At 37.9% G+C, this 23801-nt stretch overlaps 1 protein-coding gene across 8 annotated transcripts in view; it reads right to left on the bottom strand.

The window, feature by feature from the left end:
* Positions 1 to 6632: 6632 nt before the first annotated feature.
* Positions 6633 to 23801, bottom strand: part of ADD3 (adducin 3) — a 159199-nt gene continuing 142030 nt past the window's right edge. For 7 of the 8 annotated variants that reach the window (XM_027851580.1, XM_027851582.1, XM_027851577.1 and 4 more), the window contains 13 exons: positions 22525 to 22663; positions 20125 to 20276; positions 19102 to 19182; positions 17666 to 17815; positions 16982 to 17125; positions 16788 to 16886; positions 15758 to 15940; positions 14822 to 15079; positions 13687 to 13806; positions 13024 to 13110; positions 11425 to 11548; positions 9526 to 9621; positions 6633 to 8911 (listed from right to left, as the gene is read on the bottom strand). In XM_027851580.1, coding sequence (XP_027707381.1) covers positions 8619 to 8911; positions 9526 to 9621; positions 11425 to 11548; positions 13024 to 13110; positions 13687 to 13806; positions 14822 to 15079; positions 15758 to 15940; positions 16788 to 16886; positions 16982 to 17125; positions 17666 to 17815; positions 19102 to 19182; positions 20125 to 20276; positions 22525 to 22663 — 1926 coding nt within the window. In that variant the 3' untranslated portion in view covers positions 6633 to 8618. The remainder of the gene's footprint in view (positions 8912 to 9525; positions 9622 to 11424; positions 11549 to 13023; positions 13111 to 13686; positions 13807 to 14821; positions 15080 to 15757; positions 15941 to 16787; positions 16887 to 16981; positions 17126 to 17665; positions 17816 to 19101; positions 19183 to 20124; positions 20277 to 22524; positions 22664 to 23801) is intronic. The other variant, XM_027851585.1, reaches the window with a different exon arrangement.

Consider the following 23801-nt stretch of genomic DNA (forward strand, 5'->3'; position numbering starts at 1 on the left):
TTTTTTTTTCTCTGCTTTTCTTTGACATCTACTGTCATTGACCCAGATACATTACAATGGAGTGGAATGGGGTAGAGCATGAGGAAGAGGTGGTATTGGGGAAAGATGCTTCAGAGAATTAGAAGATAGAGTAGAAGGTCTGATAACCTACACACCATGGAAGAGGAAAGAACAGAGAACAGCAGGGAAAAGCTTTTCTTTATTGCAGGGAGGTAGTAGAGGGAGACAATTATTTAGGGTCAATTATTGGCTTTGGGGACTTGGTAATTAATTTTGGTGGTTCCAAGTACAAGGTTTCTGTTGCCTAACTTGATGGCAGGCTTCAGAGAGCTCACAGTGATGTCTCCTAGAGGCAAACATCTCTAAGAAGGCCAGAGGAAATCAGTGAATGAAGCCATTATTTATAAGCTTCCCCATTTCTGATACCACCAAATTTTGTACATTGTGATATGCTAGTATAAAGGAATAGATACATCTGACCTTGGAGAGATGGAAGAAAATTCCTTCCTTCCTTCCCTCTCCTACTCCCTCCTTCCTTCCTTCCTTGGAAAGACTTACACTAACCTCTGACAGGAAGGCTGGTGTCTTTACTAGAGTAAAGTTATCTATGGTTAACATTTTAGGAAGAAAATGACTTCCAAAGAACATAGTTTGTCTTTCTATTTATCAATCTATTGTGTTTTTTATAGGCAGGCAGTATTGGTAAAGTTTGAGGTCTCAAAAAATATTAGTTGGTACACAGTGACTTAAGAATCAGAAATTTCTGTTTACATACTACACAGACATTACCTTGAAAAACAGATGCCCAAGTCTAACTTTATTAAATATGGAAGCACTGTTCTCTCTCAAAATTAATCAAAAGGTTAAAAAAAAAACAAGGTCACTATTAGGCCATACATCTATACAGAATAATTTCAGTGAGGGGAAGTGTAAATATTTTTAAAAATTTGCAATATTTTAAGTAAACTTGGAAAATATGTGACATTTATATAGCAATTTATGATTACAAAGTACTTTTGCATACATTCATAAAGAGGGAGTGTGGAGTAATGCTAGGTGGAGAAATGAATAGAGTGCTGAGCCTGACATCAGGAAGACCTGAGTTCAAATCCAGCCTCAGATATTTACCAGTTGTGTGACCCTGGGCAAGTCACTTAACCCTGTTTCCCTCAGTTTCCTCATCTGTAAAACAAGCTAGAGAAGGAAATGGCCAAGAAAACTCCAAATGGGGTCATAGTCAGACGAGACTGAACAACAACAACAGCAAATGGATAGTTTAGAAAGAGTTCTGGACTGGGAGTCCGAGGACCTAGGTTTGACTAGTACTTACCACCAGTGTGACCTATGACAAACCATTCTGGGCCTTAGTTTTCTCACATGTAAAATAAGAGAACTGAACTAGGTGATGTCAAGGGTCTCATCTAGCTCTAAAACTATGATCCAGTAATAGTGATAGCTAACATTTATACAGTGCTTACTATATTTGAGGTACCATGTCTAGTGCTTTACCACTATTATTTCATTTGATCCTCACAACAACCCTGGGAAGTGGGTGTTGTTACTATCCTCATTTTGCAGATGAGGAAACTGAAACAAAAAGAGGTAAAGTGACTTGCCCAGGGTCAAACAGCCAGCAAGTGTCTCTGGTTGGATTTGAACCCAAATCTTCCTGACTTCAGGTCCAGCACTCTATCCACTGTGTCATCTAATTACCATCATCTTATTTGATATTCAAAACAAAGTGGTATAGCAAGCAAGACAGAGATGATTATTCTCATTTTATAAGTGAAGATACCAAGGCTCTGAAAAGTAAATGATTTGCTCCATATCACACAGACTTTCATTTATTTTTGCCTAAATGATTTAAGCTTAAGCCAACAATTTCAAAATATATTAGACAGAAAATAACATTTAGGCTCAATATGTTCACACAGTAAAGATCTTTGGAAGAGTCTGACAATATATATCAATGAGTTGATCACTTTTTCTTCAGTTAACACCAAGGATATCTTGGCGGCTGAAGCTAAAGTTTAACTGCTTGCCCATGAGTAGAATTCCATATTATCCAATAGGAAGGGAACAAGTTGTAGAGATAAACACTACTTCCTGTCAGCTCCTCCACAATAGGAATCTTAAGGACCCATCAATTATAAAGAAATAGGTGCTTAGAGATTTGATAATAACTGTTCATGTGAGAGGGCAGCATAATTTTAAACAGTCTGAATATTTAGTTTTCAAACAATCTTTTTAAAAATCCACCCAACTCTTTGTTGCTCTGGGTCCAAGGTGGTATAACAATTATATCTCTTACCCAGAAAAAGTTGAAGTAAACAGTACCCTAAAGGGAGTCTACAGAACAGGCTGTCTCACTTCTGGAAGTTCATAACCATACCTCTCTCCTTAACTACAATTGACATCTGCTAGGGAATTACTGCTTTTGGCAACCTGGGGGTATACTCAGAAATCTCTAATCCATGTATTGACCTATTTGACTCTTTGGTTTGTGAAATCTGACCAAATTATTATTCGTTTTGCTATAGCGGCCATAGATTAAACTGGTTGTTGAGAAATAGCTGGTTCATGGTCTAATTGAGATTTGTATTTCCTGTAATCACTAGAATGAGGGTGAAGGGGTTTGGAACCTTTTTTTTTGTATTTCCTTGGTGTCTCATCTGGTGTCTACTCTATCTTGGAGTGGCCAATAAATTACAGTAGTTTAGCCTTTGTTTATCTATTTCAGAAGCACAATTTAAGGATTGAAGAACGTTTCCTTAGCAATCTGATATTCTTCAGTGCACAACTGAAGTATCTTCATAAAATCAATGGCATTGATTTTAAGACTTGGGGATTGACATAGAGCTGGTATTTGGATCTGTGATAGGAGTTGTCTGGGACAAAGAATAAGGGGCTTTAGAATCACAGGCAGCATCATGACTGGACTGGGAGAATGACAAACCCAAAGGTAGTTTATGCAGGAATAAATCTTGTTCAAATCTGGAGACAAAGGAGTAGCTTAATCAGTAACCTGCACCATTGCTCCAAGACAAAGACTTAACCCTCCTGAAATGACATAGGTTCGAAAAAAAAAAGGACTTGATATCCATCTTCCCATATATTACCTTTCCGCAAGAGGGCAAAGAAAATATACATCCAATCATCAAAATGCAGCTGTTGGTCATGAGAAGTATAAATGGGATTTCAAACAATAAACAAATCAGCATCTTCACTCACCCAAGAAGCGTCCAAAGGACCCTCACACAACCACTGACATCCACCTGAATAATGAATCACCTCCTACAACTTGGGACCATCATCTGGTAAGGATTCTTTTCACCTTTACCATCCATCATAAAATCCTGCTGATTAATATTTAAATCACTAATGTAATCTGAGATTACCTATTGATTCAATACTGAAATGAAATCCATTGGAGGAGCACTAGCTACTTATGTGAATCTCATTTATTAATCGCTTGGTGTTATTTTCATTTTAAAAAGTCAATCTTTCTAAAGTATCTTAGCTTTAATCTGTGTTCTTTTCTGCACATCTAATTTATACATATCCTGAAGCCACCAGGTGTTCAGTCCTAGTACTTGGTAGCCCCCAAATCCAAGGAAACAAAGCAGTATTCTTATCCAGACTGATGAAAGCTTATATAAGATTTAGCATAATTCCATCTCAAAACAATAAAGATGTATGGTCAATTGCTATTGAACTCAAGGGACTATGTCTAATTCAGAATTGCGGCATATAAGGAGAAGGGCAGAAAGGGGTGGATATGTAACAGGAAGTTGTTTGCTTTAGAAGTTAGACCTAAATAAACTTCTAAATCTGCTAAAGTGTCTGTTTTTGACTATCTAGGTCACTTATGTTGATGGGCTGTACAAGTCAACATCAACGACGAACTTATTTGTATCCCCAGAACTTTGCCATAATAAGCACTAATAAGTGTTCATTCATTTGCCAGACCATCACCCATGTCTCTTAAAAGCTTTTACTATACATACCCATAGTAAAGTTATGGTTGGCATCTAAACAATTTTTCCCAGCCAGCCAGTCAACAAGCATTTATTAAATACCTATGTGCCAGGCACCATACTAAGCTCTGTGCATGGAACCATACAGATCTGGAATACAGCTGTCAAATTATTTACCAAGGCACAAAGACTTTTTAAAAGTAGCTTGTCAGTTGGCTAAAACCAAATCAAACCACTAATGCCACCTAATGGCCATCTTTCAGTCATACGCTCTGGAAGTAATAAACACTAGTTTTTGATTCTTGGTGAAGGTTTCAAATGCCTTGGCTCTGTTTTAATTTCCAGCATTTCTTAGAGGAATGTACAGGCTGTTTAAGAAGATTCCTTTAAATAAAGGTGTAAGCAGAGGACTTTAGCACTAGTCTGGCCTTCAGAAACCTTTACTTAGTTGGGTGGGGATACCTTTTTGGTTAAAGTCTTCTTCTACTTTGGCCTAGAACCCTAGACCCACAATTAAGAGATGGAAATTGTCTTATGTGACATTTGCCGTTTTAATTGCACAGGTACAAAGAAAAGTTCTTCCTGTAATTCTATCTGCAGCTGGAACAGAAAGGAGAGAGGCTGTTTTTGTCTTCTACATATGTTGATGTGGATTCTGAGAGAAGCCAGGTTCTTATCACCACAGGCCAGTCTGATTTGGTAGTTCTTCAGTTTCCTCATCATTTGTCACCTCCCTCCAAGTCGAGGTAACTGTTAGACGCCAACATCCCCCCAACTGAAAGGAATTCCAGGTCGAATGGGAACTTCAACATCAGCTTTTAGATCATATATTGCATCCCCAAAGCACGTAAGAGTTTAGGTGCTTACAGATACCCAGATAACAAAACAAGTGTCTTGCAGACAAGAAGAGTGATGTATTATTAGTTCACTTTCCTTACATCTGCCTCCTAAGATCCTCTGCTCACAAGCAAGCCAGTCTTTTCAGGTTCAATTCAACTTTATCTAAACCTTCATTATGTGCTTACTATGTATGGAGTACAGTGTTAGGTATATGGAGAGATACAAAAATTAACCCAAAAGTACTTTCCTCACTTCTAAAGTACGTGATATTGCCTTTTGTAAGAGTCTAGTGTATATATGTCACCTGAAGAGCAGCCTAAGTTCGTAACTGTTGGTGACAGAGTGATACATTTTTTCATTCCTAGCAGTTCTTGGAGACTATCTACCAAAGTAGAAAATAGTACCCATACCAATGCCATTTGGTATCTTTGAAGTAAGTATGAAAATGGGAATGCTGCTCAGTTGAGAAACATAGAAAGTCTGTTTCAAGAGAGGGACTTCTCACCAGTTTCCATTTGTGACAACTTTTCCAGTGATAACCGTGTAGCTCGAATTGGCATTTACAGTAAACTGGTTTTGGTGGTGACCATGTTGGTGAAACAAAGAGAAATCAAAGAAGACATCTTACACCTAACAATCCTGAAGTGAAGAGGATGCTGAACTGCAAATGAGAATCACTCCCCTCACAAGAAATACTCTGTTTTGTAACAAACATGAATGATCTGACCACAAACCAAGCTGATTCAAGGGGGGGTTGAGTTGGGATGGGGGGTGGGGTGGGGAGGAGAGTAGTGTTTCCTGCTGTGAGAAGACCAGGAAACCAGGGAGCAGGATTAGAAGACAAGACTTACTGCACCCTCTAGTGGCTACTATGCAGACAATTTTTTCACTATTCACGAGGCCCAAGTTTCGACTATGAAACCTTCTTCTCTTTGATTTATATACTATACAACAACAAAATAAATAATACCGTGCCTGTTGTCCCATGATGGCTAAATTATTTTCATTGGTTTCTGTGAAGAAATTTGCTTTTTGAGTTTTATGGACAATAAATAATAATAATTAAAAAGTGAGGATTCCCCCCACCAAGTTCCACATAATGGAAATAGCTTCATTCCAAATGTCCCAGGACATTTTTGAATGAAATGGCTTCAAGGCAGAATTGGACCGGGGGGTGGGGAGCTGAGGACTCATCTTTGCTGCTCAAGGAAAGGCAAATTTAGAAATGAGTACCTTACCACAGCTATTGCTTTTCATTGCAGTGTTATTTAGATGCCAAGGGAATAATTGGCTATGTTTAAAAAAAATGAGTACATTCATTTCCCCATACTTTTAATTTTCATAAAGTATATTAAAAACCTCAGGTAATCAGAACCCTCAATTGACTGCACCTTTCCCCCTAGGAAATCACAAGAAAATAAGCCCATTTAAAGAATTTATTTTTTTAAAGTTGATTTCTAGACTGTGTCCCGGATTCCAGGCCCAAAAAACACTATTTCCTATACCAATAGTCCTGGGCAATAAGAAATAATGTTAAAAAAAAAAAGACCTTTGAGAAAGAGCCTTAGGCTTTAAATGATGCTTACTAGCTATGCCTTACCAAGGCAAGGAAAGAGAATTAGACAACTTAGAAACAGTTTCACCAATAAAGACTCAAAGAGAAAGGAGTTTGTGTTTAAGTGAAAGACAATCAGAAAGTAATTCCTAGAAATAATAATCCCAGTTAACTAAAGTTTTTATAAAAGCCAACCAACAACAAATTCATTTTCCTAGGTTGACCACCCTTAAAATTAAAGGCATCTGATACTGGAAAGGTCTATTTAAAATACTGTTTATTTGTGATTTAACATTAATTAGCATTACATCTAGGAGCAATCTCAGATAACATTTATATATTTTTCCACAGGACATAGAGTTGGTTGGCTCATTCTTTATGCCAAAGCAAGTCAATAGAGGCATTAGCAGAAGGTGCAAAGAGCTCACTGTTGCATTTAAAAAATACTTATGCACATTGTATTCATTTAGATAGATTCTTTGTTTAAAAAAAGTTATGAAAAGCATAGTTCACAGATTACTGTTTCTACATATGTTGTAATACAACACAAATGATGTAGAACATAAACAAAAATCCTCAAAAACAAAGTTAAGCAAAACTGAAAATTTTCACTAAGAGATTAAAAACACTGATTCCAGTAGTTAGTGATATCTAGAATATGGTTTCCAGGATTCATTTTAACTTGGCATCATCACACATATACAGTCAAAATAGAACCAGCCCCATAACACACCATAATCAACATGATTTTTTGCATGCCAACTCACCCTCCAGAAATACTTTGGATTATTTTGCCCACTGGCCATTTGGGGGTCACAATGATTAGTCACTAATTTGTGGTGGATTCATGAAGTCAAATTTTCATAGAAGGAAAAAACTGCTATGTGAAGTTTAGGTTTAGACTTCTATTTACAATAGAAAGGAAGAAAACAGAAAAGATGAGACGATTGATAAAAATGAAGAAGTGGTAGTTTCCCCTGGTGGCATAAACCATGCTCACCTATTCTAGTGCTGTCCAATAGGACATAAATCAGAAGGATCTGACCGTTTTAAAACGTAAATGCAACCAAGTAAAGAGTTGCTTTTGGCAGAGACATGAATTTTAAAAGTTTTAATGCACATTTTTCATGCCAATTTAAGAAATCATGATCTATACTGCATAGGCATATGCCATACCAGGCATTCCCAAATGGGGACTTTTCTCACCCAACATCTCATTTTATTCTTGACATTTCACTTTCTGTTGAACAATTTCCCCCTTTCATTTGGTTATTTATTGAGATTAATTTTTCATTCATTAGCAATACCAAGAGAAAACATTTACTAGGAATATAGTTTCATTTTTATGTGCTATGATCCTTTTCATCCTGAGCCCCTGGATTCTTGGATTCTATTTAAGTACACTCAGTCCAAAGCATTTTCAAATAGGCTCTACTGTTAAATGATTGGCTTAAATGGTTATAACACTTTTATACTGAATGGTATACAAACATTTCAACATACAAAAATTTGTTTTGCCAGAGTTAAACTAAGTTATCCATGTTAGGTGTACAAAATCCCCTTTATTGAAAAATAAGGGGTTTTCTAACTAATAAAAAAGGAAGTTTTCAAAAATTATATTTCACTAAAATGAAATATTTGGCAAACAAAGTTACTTCAGATGAGGCCATTTTACACAATGCAAAAGATTCCAAACCAACCTTTGCTTAAAGTTTTTTTTTTTCTATTAGGTGCCAGTGTATACCTGTTCTGTAGGATGTAGTCTAAAAAGATTTACATATTCTGTTATTGTCTATCCACTGAAACAGTGGGTACAGAAACAGAAAAGATGTGGTCAAAAATAATAATAAAAAAGTATAATCTTATTTCCAAGTGAGGCACAGCAGTTGAAAAATAAAAAATTCTCTTGCTCCCTCACTGGTAATATTCCCAGACACGACGGTGAAAGAAGGCCTGAAGCACTTCGGGGAAAGCCCCATAGGGCACTGCATGAACACCTGCTACAGCAGATCTCATTTAAACTGTAAAATATTTCAAACTCAGAGCAATTTTTGGACCTACAAAGTGAGAGATGAATTCGGGTTTTATGTCTTTTCTTTTTAATCCAACCCTTTTCCAGTTTGGTTTTTAATTTTAAAGTCCAGTTTGCTGTCAATCCCTAATGCTGATCTACAAATGTATATTAATGGTTGACTTAAATGTGGCTTTTAAATGTGCAATGTCACATTATAATAAAAAGGAGGTACTTAGGCTTCAACTTTCTCCTTTTTCTTGTTTTTTTTCAGAAAAGATGGAGTGCGGAATTTCTTCTTTTTCTTGGATGGTGATTTGGAAGGAGAGCCTTCAGGGGAGAGGACTTCTTCAATTTTTTCAGAAGGCCTAATGGTGATCTCAATATTCTCTACAGTTGTGCTCGTGGTTAATAGACTCACGCGCTTGGAGAGATCATCTTCTACATCATGCATGTCATCTTTGCCGTTCACTACCACGACAGGCACTTCCACGGACATGATGCTCTTGGAAAATATCTCATGATTTTCTACAAAAAGAAAGTTTTCCTGTTACTGTCGAGGTTTAACATGTTGGTTCAAACATTTGGATTTTGTGAAAAAAAAAATGTGCAAATTTTTTATCACATTGAGGAAAAAACTTTAATAGAATATAATTTCTCAAGTTTCATTAAATGCCAATTTCTGTGTAATTCACATCACAATTACATGAGGACAATCCAACAATCAAACTCAGAAAGATTATATGCTCCTGACAGCAAGAATTTAGACAAACTAAATTGAATACAATTCAATCCAATAAGCACTTGTGAAATGCCTGCTATGTACCAAGGCATTGCTATATTACCTTGGACATTACTAAGGCAATGTTTTTGAGTTGGGCATACAAAGACAAGAAGAAAACAGTCCCTCAAAGAACTTAACTGCTTATAGCTGAAGTTCAGCATATGATTTGTCTTTAAAATAAAATCATTAGCCTCTTTTATGAAAAAAAAAAATCTCACCCACTGGAGAGTTCAATAATATCCAAGGCAAACTTACTAGCATTGAGGATTTAATTTCTTTACATGCAATAACATGAATGATACGTGAGACAAGCTATAAGACCATCTCAGGGGTGACTATGGGAAACTACGTTGAATACCTTCTAATTTTTCAGGGACATTTTGCGGTGACTGAGTTTGAGACTGAATTTGTGAGACAGATGAACCATCATCTGAGACTATTTCCTGCTCAGCATCTGTAGGATAAGAGTTTAGTTAAAAGCCATGCAAAACAAAAGATTGAGATTTCAGTCTAAGTTAGCGCATTCATTACAGGGTCTGTTGATAGTAAGACAATCCACCCTTCATCAATGAATTTGTCATGCTTATCACAATGTTAGGAAGTATTTATTTTGGGAGGTTAATGTGTTAAAGTTTTTGGCTGGTATCAAGAAGCATCAATAAATTAGCTAGTAATATTACACTCAGGATTAAAAAGGAAGTAGGGTCTGGTACAGAGCTATTGGCCACCCAAGCAAGAGCCTACATGTATAACCCTCAGCTGCAGTGTTACCTAGAAAAGAAAAAATGCACTTTGGGGCAGTTATGAAACATTGCTCATTGTGCTACATTAGTGCAGGAGAATGCTTTATGGTCCTGTTGAACAATATCTATTGCTAATTCCCGCCATAGCAATATTAGTAGGCTATTACAGAATATTATGATGAAAGCGGACAAGCTTTAAAGGTAGATAAAGTACATTTAAGTTTCTAAAACATAATATTTGTTACCTAGTATCTTTAGGCTTTCAAAAATAAGAAATTAAAAAAGGACATTTTATAAATATAGAAACTGGAAATAGCTGCCAACTTTATGTTAATATAACAACTAAGTTCAAAAATACTCCTTAGAATATTTATTATATTAATGAGTCAAGATGGCTCTCTTCTTTAATGATACACTGACGAAAACCTCTGCTCTAGAACATCCAAATGTCCTTAATTTTTCCTGTAGGGCTTCTAACAGGCACAGAGTTCTTGAACTACCTTGGCTCTTTGCTTCTGGGTGAGGAGTAAAGATAATTATATGTATTTTTCTAAGCTGTGATGTGAGTGAGAGCCATTGTGCATGCCAATAGAGTCTCCTCAGAAAAAAGAATTGGCTGAGCTGCTTTTGTTAATATTTCCAAGATCTAATCCCAAAGCAGAATTGTGGAGACAGGATAGTCACTTGGCATTCTGGCACTCAGCCAGGCTTTGCCCGCTGGGCTGCCACTGAGGACTATTTTCAAATCCCTCAGAATTCTTAGAGTTTGGCTTGTGCCATTGTTTTTTTTTTCAATTATTTTTTCCCAACTATTATATTATTATTATTGTTATCCAATTATTACATACTGCATAACCAAACACCAAAAGTTATCAAGGAAAGGCATGTATCTCAAAAGAACCCTGCACCACAAATTTGAAAGAAAAGTGTCAATACGTTAGCCGTGGCTTTAATATGTGTCTATTCAGGTTAATAAATCTTTTCTTTCTGAGAACCACTGGAGATTTTCGCTTCTAGGATCACAGAATCACAGCTATAGAGTTGGAAGGGACCTTATGGGTTATCCAGCCTAGACCTTTCACTTCACACTTGAGGAAACAGAAGCACAGGGGGGTCATGTGATTTGCCCCAAGTCACAGCGCCAAGACTTGAACCCAGGCCATCTAATTCCAAATCCAGTCCTCTTCTCACTGCCTCTCAGCAAACTCTGTCTTAGAACAAAAAAAAAACCCCCTTCCATTCCCAAGTTGTTATCTACCAGTGTACTCAGGGTGTCTAGAAGGAAGGCATAGTCCTTGGTATCTCTCTACATTGCTCCTTTCCATTTATGAATTAGTAATAAGTAGAACAGGAGGAAGACCAGGAAAGGGGAAAGGTTTGTTTGTTTGTTTATTTATTACTAAATAGCTTCCTTTGCCCTTCTATTCAAGACTCTTACATCTCAAAAAGATTACGAGGAGCTCCCAAGTTCGGAGTTTGGCTGCCCAAGTCTAATTTACAATTAAGCCACTGACCTTCCAGGCCTTGCTGTTTGCGTTCGATTGTCTTCTTATACTCCTCAAGTTCCTGTTCCGTCAGATCACTGAAGGGGTTGGGTGGAGCTGGTGGGGCATGTTCATCTTCTTCAAAATGCATGGTCTAAAAAAGAAGAAAACAATCACTATATGTAATAATCAATCAGTCAACATTTACTGCATTTACTGCCTACTTTGTGCCAGGCACTGTGCTAAGCACTGGGGATACAAAAAGAGGCAAAAGACAGTCCCTATCCTCAAGGAGATTAAATCTAAAAGAAGAAGCAACATGTATATACAAAGCATGCTATTTACAGGATAAATAGGAAATAATTTGCAGAGGGAAGGGCATAAGAACTAAGGGGGATTGAAGAAGGCTTCTACTAAAAGTTGAGATTTTAGTTGGGACTTAAAGGAAGCCTGGGGAAGTCAGTAAGTGGAGTGGAGGAGAGGGAGCATTTCAGGCATGGAGGGGAGAGAGTCAGCAAAAATGCCTAGAAATGAGAGACAGAGTGTCTTGTTCATGGAATAGCTAGGAGGACCAGGGTCACTAGATTGAAGAGTCAGGGAGTAAGGTGTAAGAAAGGTAGGAGGGGACTAGGTTATGAAGGGCTCTGAATGCCAAAGAGAGCATTTTGTATTTGATCTTGGAGCCAAATGGGAACCACTGAACCAGTGGAGTTTATTGGTGTGTGTAGGGGTGTGTGTGTATGTGAGACAGAGACAGGGACAGAGAGAGAGAGAGAGGGACAGAGGGGGAGGGAGAGAGAGGGAGAGAGGGGGAGAGAGAGAGGGAGAGAGGGGGAGAGCTAGAGAGGGAGGGAGAGAGAGAGAGGGAGAGGGGGAGAGGGAGAGAGGGAGAGAGACAGAGAGAGAGACAGAGAGAGAGACAGAGAGAGAAATGGACTTGGGCTTTAGGAAAACCACTTTAGTGGCTGAATGGAGTAGGCAGAAACTTGAGGCAGGTCGACCCACCAGGAGGCTATTACAATAATAACAGAGCAGGAGTGGGAAACCTGCAGCCTCAAGGCCACATGTGGCCCTCTAGGTCCTCAAGTGCAGGCCTTTGACTAAATCCAAACTTCACAGAACAAATCCTTTTATCAAGGAGAGGCCTTATTATAGAGGGCCACATGTGGGCCTTGAGGCCACAGGTTTCCCACCCCTATGATAACTTTGTTCTATAAAAACAAACAATTTACCTTTTGTGAATAATGCACTGTTTGTGGTGCCCTAAGGCTCAGGGGCAAACAAAAGCTTTAATCCATTTCCAGAATCTGAAATATTGTGATTGCTGACAGAAAATCACAATTTTTCATCCACCGTAATAATGTCCTTGTAGGTCAATTTTAGGAAGTAAGTTTATAAACTGAGCCAAGTTCTGATAGACGTTATTAATTAGAAAATATAATAATAAATCAAAAAAAGTTTTTTTCTTTTACAAAATAATCATAAGTAAAAAGGTAAAAATAAAACCATACCCAAAGAATTCATCTAAATTTGTCATGGAGATAGCCTTTAAATATTTCTCCTAGAATTACCAATTAATACCACTTAATGTGGTAGCTTAAGTGAAATCATTTTGCTCTCTTGACTTACTGAAGAAGGCTTATCAACAACAATGCCAGCCAGCAACTGAGACTGTGGCCCTGCTGTCTTCAAGTCATATCTGTTTTGTTCTCGAATCTACAACAAAAACACAGTAACAGCAAAAACAGTCTTTGTCATCCACTACATAGATGCCTTTTACCTTCTTCTTAGCTAAACACCAACATCTGACAGTCAGAAAGTAAGTACATGACAAGAACTAACCACGAATTTCCTTGATTTTTATCCTTCAAGGTAAATTTTTATTCTTCAGATTCCTTCCTGAAGCCTCATGGATCACCAATAGCACTTGGTTTGCTGCTTGAGTACCACCACAAGGGGGTGTATGATTAAATGTTTTGCATGTATTCCTACAACTAAGTAATAGTTCCTTGAACGTTAAGATCTTGTTTTACACATTCCAGCAAGCAGCACAGATCTGGGCACATGGTAGATGTTCAACGAACATTAGTTGAAATGTTGAATTCAGTTCAAATACCACAGCCTTCTTTAGCACTCCACATCCACTCACCCCCCCCTTCCATATTTCATTTTGGAATTGTAGTATTTGATCATGATTTTAATATACCATTAACATCTATTGGACTGTGAAAATACCTAGCAGTATACATAGAATACAAATTTGTCTCATGAACATTCAATAACAATTATTACCTTATTTCTCTTTTCCAGGACCTCACTTGGGTTTGTATTCAGAGGAACAAACTGGTTTGGATCTTCAATTTTGATGGGTGTTCCACCACTAACTTTAGAGGAATCTTCTGCTTTCATCCACTTTAAGAAAAAGTAAAATGAGAATGAGAAGCCACAACCAAAACACTGTGATTAAGATGATGCAGAGGGCTAGTCTTGTAAAGAATTTCAGTAAGAATATTAAGCCATTCAATCTGCAGCATCTACCAGTTTTACCTATGTCCCACAATATATGTCTCTTCATAAATAAATATCATATGCACATTGAGTAACTGATTCCGATTTCATTTTCTCCTCATGGTAATACATTTTCTGAAATTCTACATGGATGTTTCGTCTAAGGTTCAGGGTTAGGGAGTCACTTCAGGAGGTTTGGTGCATATGGTTTCTGGAGCTCCACTCTCCATTGCTACTCAGTAGAAAAACAAGGCTATGCAGCTGAATCAGCATTTGGGAGAAGGAAGCACTCTTGGCAGCTCCTCATCCTGATCCTTAAAGGATGATGACCATGATTAAGTCAGAAGATTTTGGTGACGATCCCTGCCATAATGCCAGTTGCCAATAAGATGGACAAGAGAAATTCACAAAAGTGGGAGCTGGCTATAAGGCTTATCTCAGTACCCACAGCTTTACAGGTGACAGACAATCTAATAGGTAAAGTGAGAAATAGTTAGAATCCTGAGATCTTAAGTGAATACTCAAAGTTTCAGCATTCTAATTTTCTTGATTTACATGATGGAAGAGTTTTCATGGGAAATGCCATGTTAAAAGAAAAGGAAAAGATAAAAGTCTGAAGCAAAACCTCTGATGAGAAAGATGGGTTAACCTGTTCTCTAGCAGCACACACTACACCTCAAGTGCCACTTGGGCATAATAGCAACTTTGGGAACTTTCACCCAACTCTCTCTGGCATTACTTGAGTCAAGTTTCACTAATCTCTTTGAAGAGATTTCAGGAGGTGCTGATTCACTGCTGTAGCGTCAAGAGCCTCTATGCTATATTGCTAACGATTTGCTAGCATGAAGCTATTCAATGCCTGGGTGACTCAGGAGAATGGTGAGGACAGATAGGCAGAAGACACAAAATAATGGCATACTGTGATTTTTGTTCTGGGACTGGTTTCTCCATTCCAAGATTCCTCAGGCACATTCACTTTCATGTAAGTATTTGGTGAGTTCAGCCATCTTGTCTTTTCACGCTGCTGTTTCTGTGCTAAGAATCTGAGAGGTGAAAGGGGCACCATATCATCTTCAAAAGAAAAGGCAGTCACAGTTGCAGGGATCTCCACATCACTTTTGTGTCTGGGCTTCTCTCGGATCAAAGGATGCCTATAAGCATAGCCAGTTCTGTACCCCTAAAGGAGGGAGAAAATAGCACTTGGAAAATCAAAACACCCCAATTTCAACATATTGTAGCATGTTGGTGTTAATACCTTAAAAAAGATAATTCCAGAAGCTGTTTCTTTTGTTGTTAACCTCTCTTTCCCATAAGCTGAACTGCCTCTCAACAAAAAAATTCTTAAATACGCCCATCCAACAAAATAAAACTCATCTTCCCACATAGCACTAAAGTTAACTAGGCAAATTTCATTTTCTGGTCAAAATTAATTCCAGTTAATACCACTACCAGTCTTGCTTCAGACAACGTTACTTTCACAACTCCTGACTAAAAACCAGATTTTCCTACCAAAATAATAAAATATTGAGAAATTCTTTGGTATATACTCATATTTGATGTAGATATTTAAAAGTGTTTTACTACCACATATCCCTAAGGCTTTCAGCTTTCTTTTCTTGTGTTTCAGGGTATTCTGTCCTAGGACGTTTGTGTAAGAGATAGGAAATCGAAGATAAAATGACATCTATATATTCCATTGTCACACCTATACATACAGAGATAAAACAATTCAGAAAGCTTTTCAGAGTCATTTTTCTCTGAGAGGGGGTCAAAGGTATGCTCCAAGACTACAAAGAGCCAGGGAACCTTCTGGGGCTGACACAAAATCAATGCTCATTTTGGACTGTCCACTTACCAGGTTGTCCAGTGTCCTCATTAGTCCTTCAAACTCAATCTCCCCAACTTTCCACTTCTGTTGGGAGCTCATGTTCACACCTCCTCCTCCTGTTGCTGCCACAGAATGAGTGAAGGCCTTGTATTTCTGCTGGTCTAGTACAAGTAGATTGTCTACTCCTCCTGCTCCTGCTAATGCCCGGACCTGCAACCAGATAAGGTGATAAGGAGTAGGTTATAGTTTGTTTAAAAGAGCAAAATTCTTGATCGGTAAAATTATGTGAATCTTGGATAGGCTGCTAAGCCCAAAGGAAAAGGCTAACACCTTTGTAGAAATTCATGGCTAGAGATATTAAAGACCAAAATGAAAGGCATATTAAAAATTTTAAGGTCAGTTGAGAGAGTTTTCAAAAAAATTTCTCAATAAGTACTATTTCTTACATAACACACAACAGGAGAAATTATGTATGAAATGTCTTAAACTTATTAAAGAAAAATAGTAATGATAATTTTTATTAATAACACATTTATATCATGCCTTCAGGTTTACCAAGTACTTTCCTTAAAACAACCCTGTGAGGTAGGTAATAACTCTACTTTAAAGAACAGAAAACAAAATATACATATATATACGTATATATATATATGATATACTACAGCTTGAGGATAGAAAAGGAAATCACACACATTCACATTATTCCTGTCCTTATTCCTTTGGCTTTAATAAAAGCAGTTACAACTAATACACAATTTTTCAAGAGCTGATGAATCAGGTTGTAGCTCTTGCTTCTCTTTACCTCTTAACACCTCCACAAGAAGGTAAGTAGGAGCAGAAGGAATCTGTTATTAAAGGCCTTGTTTAGAGATTTGGCAAAAAGATTTGGGAAGTGGCATGGGGCAGCCCAACACTAAAGATTGCATAGTTGGATTATCTGTCACTTTCAATGTCACCCCCATTTCCAGTTCAACAGATAATCAACCTAATTAAAAGGGTTGTTATTTAAGGCCAAGTGGAATTTTAGACATTAATGAAAACAGAGCATATACCTTACCTGTACCTCACAGGCTATTTGCACATTAAAAATATAATGAAAGGCTTCCTCTACTGTTTCTCCAAGTGCTACCACACCATGGTTCCTTAGCACGAGCACCTAAAATAGAAGACCCCAAACCACTTGAAATACTGTTTGAATCAACAGCAATAGCAACAGAAATGGCTGTTATAGCCAGAAACCCTGCCACATACCTTACAACTTGGCCCCAGAACTTTCTGTAGCTGAATTCTCTCTTCCTGTTCATCCAGGGATCCTTGGTAATCATAATATGCAACTTCTCCCAGGATCAGTGCCTCTTGAGAGATTGGAAGGATCCCACACTTCATTGAGGATACCTATTTAGTTGTATCAACATGATGATGAAGCCCAAACAGTAGTGAACTTCTACAGGGACTAGATACCCTTCAGACAGTTGATGAAGTACTGGGCTACTCCTTTGCCCTGCAACCTTCCGCGAAATACTAGATAGGAGATCCTGGAATCTGCAGAGTACCACCAATTTAAATGGTGTGCCAATTTGTTTCTGTAGAGAATGTTAAATGCCTTGTTCCCATCCAAGGTCACTAACATAACTTTCATTAAATGACTTGGATTTAAAAAAAAAATCCATTTTCCTGATTCTATTGCTCCTCCAACAAATTGTTATAAATAGCAGAACTGAAGCCTCTGGTCCAAAGTATCTTACTTTTACATTCTAGGTACAGAAAGAAATCAATGGAAAGAGGGTTTTGACTATTAATGGCTTAAGAAGGGCTTCTGTGAAAGTGTAACAATGCAGAACAGCAAAAGAACAAAGAGCACAGGGGTATGTACAAAATTAATTCATTTCCCCCAAGTCACTGTAGGGACCCTCTACTCCCCACCCCACAACTTACTGCTGCTGTTGCAGGAGTATGGATGTGTATCACGCATTTAACATCAGGGCGTGTAGAGTAGATAGCAGCATGAGGACTGAATCCTGTATGATCGATTCTCAAATTTGTACTTCCCTGATCAACCACTTCTCCTATTATATTGACCTTTACCTAAAAAATAAGAAAGAGATGCATGAGGCTTTGCTTTTGTCCCATGAGTCAAACTTAAGGGAAACTATGGTAGTATTTGTAATGAAACTTAGTACCACCAAGATAGCCCAGTCCTGGAGAAGCCTGCCAGTAACTCAAGCTTTTTATTGGGAAAATCAGGTGGTCTAGGGAAGTCTGCCTTTTTTACACTAGTTGGAAAGTTTCCATTTTGCAACACTGTAGCATCTGGGGCTAATGTTAAGTCCTGCCATTCTTGAGGCTCTTCCCAGTGGATAGGAATACCTTAACAGGTCTTTCTACCTCCAATCTCTCCTACATAGGTTCTTCCTAGTGCATAGCTTTGTCATCACTCTATATCACTTCTTCTTCATCATCATCATCATCATCATCATCAACAAAGACAACAACTCCAAACCTTCAATTACTCCTCATCACCTTCCAATTAAAGCCTAAACTTATAATCTGGCATTCAAAAACCCCACAATCTGATTCTGTCTCACCTGGATGGCCTTATCTCATGCTGTTTTCCCACCAGGGAAACTGGAGTGTTTTGTGTGTTGTTCATGCTTTTCCCTCTGCCTGGAATAACCTCTTTCCTTTCAACTTCTCCCATCTTGCTCTAAAGAAATCCTCCTTGTTCTTCCGGGCTTGGTTGAAATGCTACCTTTCAATGAACTCTATCTAAATTCCCTCTCACCTCCAGATGAAAACAATGTCTCCTTCACCCTCCCACAACTCAGGAAAATTTTGTGTCCTTCTTCCAAAATGATTATATTATAATACGTGTACAAGTCTTATCATCCTTGCTATATTGAGGGCAAGTACCATGTTCCTTATTTTCTCTTTCTCAGCACCTAATACCTACAATGCACAATGAATTGTGCATAAGAAATGTTTGTTGAATGAATATTAGCGCATAAAAATACAAATGTCAGGCTATGATGCTATGAGAAATGTTGTTTATCAATGTCTAAGAAGCATTCTTTCTCCTTTTCTTTTTAAAAGTAAGGCAGCCAGCATAGACCATGAAAAGTAAAAGAAGATTATTTTCAAAATATGAAGAGGTGAGCTAATCAAACCCAACCTACTTATCAGGACACTTGTCTTACACTTAAACTTCATCCCTCCAAACAAACAATCACTAGAAGACCACTTAACAGTTTTTGCTCAGTCAGTTTTTCTTTAAAACTCTGTTTACTTGTTTCCTCCCAGACTGAAAAATATAAGGTGTTCAAGAAAGGTAAGGAATCACAGAGATAGTAACATAGTAATAATGAAAATTATACCAAGTTGGAGGCTGTAGCTTCACAAAAAGACAGACCCCTAGGAATAATGATAATGTGGTCTTGTTCCTTGCTTATTCTTACCTGGAAATGAGAAAAACAAAACAAAACAAAAAACCAAACACACAGGGAGTTACAGTCTAGCACCAAATTTTACATATAACACTGGTAAATAACAAATACCACTTGCCATATATTAATATTTAGTGCTTTACTAGAGAGTTACAAGATTACTTGATCTTGTGAAATCAGGAGACCAAATATTATTTTAATTTTAGATGAGGGAAATAGGTTAAGACTCATGGTTTAAGTAACATGTCCAAGGGCACAAAGAATGGCAGAGGTAAGACTCAAACTTTAGTCTAGGTTTGACTTCAGACTTAATGGTTATTTTTCAGGAGGAAGGGATCAGGGTATGGTTGGGGGGTGGGGGATACTTTGTTTGCTACATAATACGCTAATAACAGCAAAACTACCTTGAAAATTTTAAATGCTCTGCCTCTCCTCCCAAGTAGGCAACATTAAAAAGAAAATCAGGCCAAAGTAAACAGTGAAATGATCAAATAACCAAAAACCCATCAGAAATCTGTCCATCCCTGCCTTCCCCATCACATCGCTTCTTTAATGCCACGAAAATTCAGAGGAAGGCAGAAATGGTTTCTGTTGTCATGTGGATAATGTGACATCCAAGGGTTCTAAGAGTTAGTGATGGAGAGATATTTAAAGACCCACTGGCTCAGTCCCCTCACTTATAGATTTCGTGGCCTGGATTAAAAGCATGACAGTCAGTGAATCGAGCTGAATAATTTGGGAGAGTTGTAGTTTCTTCCTCAGGGATGGGAAGGTTCAAATAAATATTAGGTGTTCTGCAGTCAGAAGACAAAGATTGAAAGTTGCTTTCCTGATACATTCCCTTTTCCCTTCTCCTCCACCCTTATTCTGGGGAAAGGAGAAAGAAAACAATGATGCCTTCTAAGCAAAAGTGGATTATCAAAAAGAAAGTGTATTACATGCTTAAAAACTCACTGTGATATAGGAATTTGCCAAGTGTGCCCACCCAAACAAGTCAGCAAGTCTATATAAGCTGGCTAGTTTACAGCGAGTGAGTTTTTCCCCTTTTACATATGCGGTGGTATCTGCACCAGGAAGGTCATTGATGGGTGTAACCATTCCAAGGCCTGAGAGAGAGAAAGAGAGAGAAATAGACTGAAGTCAATTCCTTGTAAATCACTTCAATTCATATCTCCTCCGGGAAGCAGTCTAGGTTTGGGATAATCCCTGCTTTACCAGCTCACAGTGTTACCTCAGACAGGCATCCTTCATAGAACACTTGAAGAGTATACAGAGCAAAATTAATATCAGCAATCTTTTCTTCTTGCCTGGTAAAAGCTGGTACTTGACTAGCCCAAGATCTATACATAGCCTTTAAAAAGAAAGATTACACTATGAAACTACTATTGAAACACTAAGACTGCTAGTTTTGTTAAAGGGAAAAACATAACAGTCACATTTCTAATAAAAAAAAACTTTTTATACAAATGCAGGAGGCATTTGAGTTAGAATGGAATCAAATAACAACCTGGCTTCTGCTCTCACTATATGACAGAAACTACTCTCCCAACAGTCACCAGTAACCTAATTGCCAAGCCCAATGGCATTCTCTCAGTTTTCATCCACTTGGACATCTCTGCAACATTTGACACTGTTGCTCACACCTCCATTCTTAAAATTCTCTCCTCTCTTGGCTTCTATATTCCACTATCCAGGTTTTCCTTCTGGCTGACTGATCTACATCTCTTTAACATCTACAGCTCTTCTTCCTTCTCTTAACCCCTAATAACTGCACAGCAGCTGTGCTAAACCTCTTCAAGCCCCTTGTTGACCCCGACTCCTCTCTCTCTCAACAGATTGACCTTGCATCCTCTTCTACTTTACTGTGAAGATTGAGACCATCTGTCTCTAGCTCTTTTATTTCCATTCCTCTATACCTCTGAACCTCTATGTTTTGACTCATCCTTTCACTCCTTTCAGCCTAAGAAGATGGCCTATCATTTCTCCTTGCCAAGGCCAATCTTTCCACTTATACATTTGATTCTATCAGCCAAAGCCAAGATTAGAGAACTTTGTTTCAATATACTGACCTGAGAAAGGTACTGATATCTCTTAAAATCCTTTGCAAATGTAGAGAAATAATTAAGTTTAGCATCTAGTTAGCAAGAATAATTAAATAAAATAGGAAACCACCAGATGGCATGCTGGAGTGAGTTCCACTTCCATCTCCACCAAACCTCCCCAATAGTGACTTCATGATGATGTCCCAGATCTCTCCCCATCCTCCCCCATGGGGCAGTGTCTAAGCCTCCTGCCTTACTTAACTGAAGACACCTTGGACGTGGTGGGTGGTATTTGCCTCAGCTTCAACGTTTCTAGTTATAGTTCTACCACAACTTCACATTTCTTGTGGAACCTTCATGATTCTATTGTTCTTCTCTCTCTCTACTCTTCCTTTCCTCTCCCCATAACCCATGGGAATTCTCCTTCCTTATCTCTACTGTTTCCTTTCTTTTTTCTTGCAACCTTACTCTAACCCTCTGTATTCTAAAGATGAACTAACCAGCCTCTTTTCCATTACTCTATCTCAAGCTCATACTCTACTCAAGCTACTGTCCTACAGTTTTCCTCCCCTTCACTGCTAAAATTCTAGAAAGAGTTGTCTGGACTCATCTCCTACTCTCAAACTCACTCACTCCTTAGCCCCTGACATCTAGGTAGCGTCCCTAGGGTTTTACACACACTGCTCTGAGGTCATGAATAGGTTATCAACTGCAAAATTTGATTGCATATTCTCAGTCCTAACATTTGATTTTTTTTTTGTAGCATTTGACACTGTTGGTCACCCTCTATTTGATATTCTCATCTCTCCAATGCACTGCTCTCTCTGATTTTTTTTTTTAACTTGTATGACTACTCTAGCTTGGCCTCTTTTGGTGACTCATCTTCTCTTGCACCCTAGGTATGGGTGTCCCTCAAGGTGCCATCTGTAATCTTCTTGTTTCTCTACATTTTTCCTTTTGACTAATCGTCTACCCCATAACTCTCTGCAGACTTGCCCCTTCTCTCAACTTCCTTATTTGTATTGATAGTGTTTCCTTTTTCCTAGTCACCCAGGTTTGAAATGTCATTTATCTTGGACTCTTTTCTCTTCCTCATATTTCCTGTTTCTACCACAAAAAAATTAGTATGTAATGATATGAAACAGTAAAAAGAAGTATTGCTATCTTATTCTAGGGATTAAATGTTCTTCTTTGAAAATTCCACCTAGAAGAACCAAGTACAAAACATAGGCAAGAGTTAGCTTGCAGAACGATAGGACCTTTTCAAAAAGAAGCCACAGATGACAAAACTTTAATTTCCCAACTAACTTACTGAGGGGAGTTGAAGCAAAACCTGAGAAAGAGCTGGCCATGACATAATCTGCAATCTGTTGCAACGCTAGTAGTCCAGTTGGATTGTGACCTTTCTTCATCTGCTCTTGAATAAGGCATTCCAGATCTTCTCGAAAGGCCTGCAACAAAGAAGGTTCATCAGTGAGCACAGACAACTTTGCTATAACTAAATACTTGAAACAACAAAACATTCTATTGACTAAGATGCAATTTTTATTTTTTCCCTTTTTAATAAATTTTAACTTAAAAATTTAAAGCAACTTAAAACCATATAGAAGAGGCTAAATAACATGGAAACAAAAACAAAACACTGAGGCCCTGTGTTTGAGAAAGAAGTAGAGACTTGAGCAACAATAAAGTAAATGAAGCCTTTTAAAGTTCACAGTCTCTGGCATTTAGGGAAATTATTTAAGGGGAAAAAAGTACTAACACTTTCATGAGCACAGAATATAAAGTCTTCTGAAAACCTACTCCTTAACAAGAGTGTTATCACCTAAACCAGGATTGCTTCTTTGCCTTTACAACACTTGACATGGCCTAATATTTTTACATTCAGGCTGACATTTCTATAGTGCTTCAAAGTTCATAAAGTGATTTATTTGCATTGTCTCATCTTAGACTCACAATAACTCTGTGAGATGGGTACTGCAGGAATCATCCCAGTTTTACGAACAAGGAAACTGAGACTAAGCAAAGTTAAATTACCTCGCAGACTGTCATATAACTAATGTCACACATAGGATTCAAAGTCAGGCACTCTCTTCACTCTACCACATTCTCTTCTTCATGTCTAGTTAATCATGAATTTCTAGTTTGTGACTTCTATGGCAGCTCGTTAGCAGCCTGAAGAACTATGAAAATGAGCTGGTACTCGCTCCTTTCCAACAGCAGCACTTTGCAAGGGCCACCAGGTGCTGAAGCAATTTAATTCTCCCTAACTTCGAGTTCCAGATGTTTCCATTTTGGCCATAGGCCCATAGCAGAGATTTGTTTCACTTTTAGAAACAGAAAAGAAAAGCAGCATATTCAGAAATGCTCTTTATGTAAATCAAAGTGCATGTACCCAAGAGAAAAAACATCACTCTGGGAACTCAGATTTTTCCTACAATGAAAAATCTCATTAGCCTTAAAAGTTCTTTCAGGCCACGCTATTAGTCTAAACAGTTTATTTTACCTTCTGACCAAACTAATCTTGTTAAACCACTATGTGTCCTCTCACTTAAGTTTGTTTTCTCCTTCATTAGTAGCCTCACAAAT

Source organism: Vombatus ursinus, unplaced genomic scaffold, assembly GCF_900497805.2.
Source record: "Vombatus ursinus unplaced genomic scaffold, bare-nosed wombat genome assembly UNPS02009205.1, whole genome shotgun sequence".
Lineage (NCBI taxonomy): Eukaryota > Metazoa > Chordata > Mammalia > Diprotodontia > Vombatidae > Vombatus > Vombatus ursinus.